At 44.8% G+C, this 6000-nt stretch overlaps 1 protein-coding gene across 1 annotated transcript; it reads right to left on the bottom strand.

Annotated features, from left to right (window-relative positions):
- Positions 1–5345: 5345 nt before the first annotated feature.
- On the bottom strand, positions 5346–5780 carry LOC139354758 (uncharacterized). The gene has a single exon (XM_070999008.1). The coding sequence runs from the start codon at positions 5778–5780 to the stop codon at positions 5346–5348; it is 435 nt and encodes a 144-aa protein (XP_070855109.1).
- Positions 5781–6000: the final 220 nt, after the last annotated feature.

Genomic DNA, 6000 nt, shown 5'->3' with positions numbered 1-6000 from the left:
TGGCAAGATTCGAACAGCCAACAATGACGAGTGTTCAGTTGTCGGAAGACTTGAGTGTTAAATTACCTATCGTGAAATTACCAAGCCGGTACAGTTTTTTGTTATACCAGACCATAAGCAAGATGTTTATCTTGGAATAGATTTCTGGCGTGATTTTGGATTACTCAGTAAGATTCTGGATAGCAAAGTCTCAGTTTCAGAGTTAGACGTAGGTCGAGAAGACTTAGTCATAAATAAATTACCATCTTATGAAAAGAACGGTCTAGGTCGAACACATTTGATGGAGCATATTATTGATGTAGCGGACGCGAAACCAGTAAAGCAACGTCATTGGCCAATCTCTCCGGCCAAAGAGGATCTTATGTTTTCCGAGTTGGAGAATATGTTAGCGTTAGGCGTGATTGAAGAATCCAAAAGCCCATGGAGCAGTAACTGTGTTCTCGTGAGGAAAGGACAGAAAGTTCGCTTGTGTCTCGATTCTAGAGAAGTGAATAAGTTAACTATAAAGGACGCTTATCCACTACCGCACATAGACGGGATACTTAGCCGATTGCCTCCCGCGCGCTATATCACAGGCCTTGATATGAAACACGCTTTCTGGCAAATACCGCTCGAGGAAAAGTCCAGGCAGTATACGGCATTTACAATACCTAACAGGCCCTTGTATCAATATAAGGTTATGCCTTTTGGTCTATGTAACGCTGCTCAAACTCTGTGTAGACTAATGGATTTGGTTATTCCAGCGAAATTGAGGACGAGAGTATTCGTTTATTTGGACGACCTCTTGGTTTTGTCTGACGATTTCGAGTCGCACATGAAGCTGTTAGAAGAAATCGCAGGCTATCTTCGTGAGGCGAACCTGACAATAAACATAGCCAAATCAAAGTTCTGTATGACTGAAATTAAGTACCTAGGTTTTGTCATTGGTCACGGTGAGCTGAAAGTTGACCCGGACAAAGTAAGTGCAATCGAAAAGTTCCCTGCACCTACAACCGTCAAACAATTGCGCAGATTTCTCGGTCTAGCAGGTTGGTACCGGCGCTTTGTGGATAACTATGCCACGATTGCCGTTCCGCTAACTGATCTGCTTAAGAAAAATAAAGTTCTGTCGTGGACTCAAGCGGCAGAGGACGCTTTTAACCAGCTAAAAACCAAATTAGTCTCATCTCCAATCTTGAGGACACCAAATTTTAAGAAACCTTTCATTCTGCTTTGCGATGCAAGCCTGTACGGGCTCGGCTGTGTATTAGCTCAAGAAAATGAGGATGGAGTCGAACTACCCATAGCGTATATGTCTGAAAAGCTGTCTAAAGCGCAGCGAAATTATTCGGTCACCGAATTAGAGTGCTTAGCAGTCATTAAGGGCATCAATAAGTTCAGAGCCTACGTTGAAGGTCAAGATTTTTGTGTCATAACTGACCACGCTTCACTTCAATGGCTAATGCGACAAAAGGACTTGTCCGGCCGTTTGGCTAGATGGTCCATTCGTCTGCAAGGGTTCTCATTCACGATCAAACATCGCCGTGGATCAGAAAATGTTGTGGCCGATGCACTTTCGCGTCGCGAAGAAGAAGTAGTGTCTTGCATTTCCGACGGAGGACCCATTATTGACTTAAGTTCAAAGAAGTTTAATTCAGAACAGTACCTCGAACTGAGAAAACGGATTCATGACAACCAGTCAAAGCTACCCGATCTCAGGGTCGTGGATAATTTTGTGTATAAGAGAAATGAACCAGCGAAAGGAGACTTGTTGCAGGAAGAGGAATCATGGAAACTTTGGGTTCCAATCAACCTCGTCCACCAGGTTTTAATACGGGCGCACAATTCCCCCGATGCTGCACACATTGGAATGAACAAAATGATTGAGAAACTCAGGCGGCATCTATTCTGGCCAGGAATGGTAACGCAGATTCGCAGCTTTGTTTCACAGTGTTCCATTTGCAAGTCGACAAAGAGCCCAAACAAGGTTCTTAGACCACCCATGGGGAGACCCACAACTTCAGACCGCCCATTTCAGAGACTGTATATGGATCTTCTTGGCCCATACCCACGGTCCAAGAAAGGAAATATAGGACTTTTGATAATAGTTGACCACTGTACAAAGTTTCACTTCCTACAGCCATTGCGAAAATTCACGTCCGAAAGGATTTGCGAATTTCTGGAGAAGCACGTGTTTTACACCTTCGGTACACCAGAGTCCATACTCACGGACAACGGGTCGCAGTTCAAATCAGGTTATTTTAGAGCGTTCTTAACGAAATTCGGAGTCAGGCATATTTGCACAGCAATTTATTCGCCACAAGCTAACGCAAGTGAGCGAGTAAATAGATCGATATTAGCCGCAATTAGAGCGTATATCAGCGCTGACCACACTAACTGGGATCTAAATATCGATGCGATAAGCGCGTCTTTAAGATCTAGTGTACACCGCAGTACAAGATTTTCACCGTATTTTCTCTGTTTCGGTCAGAACATGGTAGCCAACGGACAGGATTACGAATTGCTTAGGAATCTGGATTTGTTGACCGACGATGTGGCACTGAAAACACCTGACATGTTGCAAGTAGCACGCCAGCAAGCTAAAAAGAAGATTTCAGAATCACATGCCGCAAATGCTAGGGTATATAATTTGCGTAGCCGAACCGTTCAATTGCACGTTGGAGACACGGTATTCGCTCGCAGTTTCGCCCAGAGTAACGCAGCGAAAAAGTTTAGTAGCAAACTCGCGCCTGTCTTTATCAAGGCATCGGTGACGAAAAAGATCAGTCCGACATATTACGAGTTAACGAACGAAGCAAATAAGTCCTTAAGAGTATACCATTTGAAAGATATCAGAACCTAAAATGTGCATATCATGGAGCTGACTGACCCTTTGTTTCTTTCAGTTAACTCCTCTGTGAGTTCAATCTCTTGCCGAGTTAACTGTGGTGTGGGGGCCAGTCGAAATGGAAGTATAAACTTTTGAGAGAAATTAGAGTAAAGTCATTTTGCATGTAAATTCGCATATGTCTAACAGCTAAACGTAGAGTATAGCAGAGAGCAGCGAATATCGTCTAGCTGACCAGCTTACACGTATAGTCTGTCAGCATAACAGCCTCTCTTTCTCGCGCGCACCGAAAACGTGTGAAGGCAGGAAGGAGAACAGAATCTGGAATGATCCCGTTAGGTGTGCTTAGCAACGCCGCAGCGTACAGCCAGCTTCTCGCGTCAAGAGTTCTCGTTCACTTCGTTTAAAACTTTGAATGAAAACGGACGCAAGGCTGCTGCCGTAAGTAGAATACAAACGGAAAATTACAACCCACGCGGTTCGAATTCTGTCTAAGTGTGTGTGCACCAGCCAAGTCTAAGCTAACAGGAGGATCATATATATTTTTACACCCAACTACTGGTAAATAAGAACACACAAATTTAACCGCATAGGCAGGCTATTAAGTGGCGTGTATTTCTATGTATTTTTTTTGTAATAGGAAAGGAGAAGAGGTTCTGTCGAAGCCGGCCGGCAACATCAGCGCCAGCGTGGCGTGATTGCGCCGTTTTTAATTTCGCAACCGGTCGGACAAGACGAGACTTTGTTTTCTGGGAGACAGTTCAAGCCAACCTGCCACGGCAGGGTTGCCACCTGCGGACACGTGTCGCGCTAGGTGCCCCCTGCGATCAGCAAAGGCGCGAACATTCTGGAAGGTGACCTAGGCTACAGATTGCCGCGAATGGCGTAAATCTCTGGCCCGGCATCCCACCAACCGCATGCCACGTGCGGCCTTGTAGGAACCGCCCTAATCGAAGGAAGTCTACCTGAGTGACCACTGTGGCTAGTGCATAACCTCACCCACACGCGCCACGCGCGGCATCCACCGCCCCAGCTCTGGCTAAGCCATAGAGCGACATTTTGGAGGGTTATGGTACCAGTACATCAGTCATTTTTGGACCACTGATCGAAGCCGTGGTCATACTTGGATGAGGAAGTGAACGGATACCGGATGTGACTTTTGCTGCTACACCCACATCGCCTCACCAACACGCGCCACGCGCGGCAAAGGAAGTCTCAGCTCTGGCTAGTCCAGTGAGCAGTATCTCGGAAGGCGTGTTGTAAGCGCAGCAGACCCGGCACTTCGCCCGTATTCGCCACGTGCGGCTTGCCGATGGGAAGAGCCTCGCCATAGGCGAATGTATTCGAAGGAGAGCAACAGACCCGGCACTTCGCCCGTATTCGCCACGTGCGGCTTGCCGATGGGAAGAGTCTCGCCATAGGCGAATGTATTTGGAGGAAAGCATCGATTGATCAGACCCGCTGTCTGGCATGCGAAGACGCAGATCCCTTCGTATGTAGTGAGCTGTCGGAGGCGCTAACTCTTGTGTAGTTTAACTTTCGATCTATGTAGAGTAATTTCTCGGTACTAGCTCATGTAGCGTACCTTTGTATTGACTTAGTAGTAATTTTTCTTTAAGTTCTGACAATGACCATCCGTACATTCCACATAACTGATCTTGTCAGAAATTAATATGATAACTTGTCTTAAAAGCCTCCTTGCACAGCGTCTTCGATGGGCCCACCGAACCTGCATCGCCGGAGTTTTGCGTAAGTGAAATATTGTTACCACCATATTGATTTTCTGACATTTGACCTATATATATAAATGATATTATGATTATGCGTGCCAAAGCAAACGGACGGTTATTCGGTCAGATTGAGTCTTGTTATATTTTGAGTTAAATTTGATTTTTGAATATGAAAGAATTTAAGTTGTATTGAAATCATGATTGTAGTTTCTAATTTTCTTTTGTTAATTGAAGTTGATAGTTCAACAATGGTTGAATAAATTTGTAACGCGCAATCGTGATTGATCTTGCTATGCCGCTGCTATATGAAGTAAAAATGTGAATAATGAATAAACATTGAATAAGGGATAACCGCAAACAATTTCACACGAGTTATCATGGTAGGGAGGGTACAGAAAGGGGCGGCAATATCATCGAGCCACCCTAACTCTTAATGTTTCCTGATTCGCTTGTGCCTTCAACGTCCGTCCGCGTGCCTTGAGTCCGTTTACACCCATTATTTTGTTGTTCGATCCTTTTAGATTACCGCTTAGTGCACTTAAAACTTTTTTCGCGTAGTACGGTGCGTGTTATAGAGAAGACTAGGAAGATCCCACGACAATCCGACGAGCTTAGCACCGAGCAATGCTAGAAGTGCACGAACCCGAATCTTCCTATACACTAGGTTATCCATAGCCTAGTGAACGCAGGCCTAAAAACCCTAGCTGTCTACTACAGAGTAACGGCGTAAGGCCCTAAGAACTTATTTTTCAACTTCAATGTTGCACCAAACTGTGTTCTTTAAATAGCTACTTAATCTCCGAGCTTGTACTCAGACTCTGGCTTCCTTGATTTTTTGAATGACTTGCGATTCTCGTCCTGAATCTTTGCGATGTTCTCTTAAGCTTCCACTCGAATATTCTCCTGACTAACTCCTTATCGTACTTGGTCTTCATATTGATCCCAGTAAGGATCTTGAATGGAGCTATCTTTGTACTTCTAGGAGTAGGGGAATTTATAAACTGTTGAACCCTGCCTACATGCTTATAAGAAGTTTTCGGGTCTTCCGCACAAAGTTTCGTCAATATAGTGATGACAATCCTGTTGATACGCTCCACTTGACCGTTGCCACGTGGCACTCCTGTGGCTACCAACAAATCCTGGATGTTATTAACTTTACAGTACTCCTGAAAAACATTGGCTGTGAATGCCGTTCCACGATCCGTAATCCGTACCGAAAACATCAGACTGCCTTTCCATTTTATCCACTACCTCGTCAGCGCCAGTGCTCTTAGTGGGATAAAGCCACACAAAATTAGAGAAAGCGTCGACCACTACCAAAACATGATTGTATTGTTTTTTTGTCATATCCATGGGGCCAATGTGGTCAATATGATAGGTCTGTAACGGTTCGTCTGCCTTGTTTATCGGGTTTAAGAAACCCTCTTTTTTCCCATACTTAGC

This window comes from Drosophila suzukii, unplaced genomic scaffold (genome assembly GCF_043229965.1).
Source record: "Drosophila suzukii unplaced genomic scaffold, CBGP_Dsuzu_IsoJpt1.0 scf_21, whole genome shotgun sequence".
Classification (NCBI taxonomy): domain Eukaryota; kingdom Metazoa; phylum Arthropoda; class Insecta; order Diptera; family Drosophilidae; genus Drosophila; species Drosophila suzukii.
The sequence above is the reverse complement of the archived record's forward strand: the minus strand, read 5'-3'. Positions and strand labels throughout refer to the sequence as shown.

Coding starts and splice junctions, on each gene's coding strand:
- LOC139354758 (XM_070999008.1), bottom strand. CDS start 5,780: ATGTTTTCGGTACGGATTACGGATCGTGGAACGGCATTCACAGCCAAT.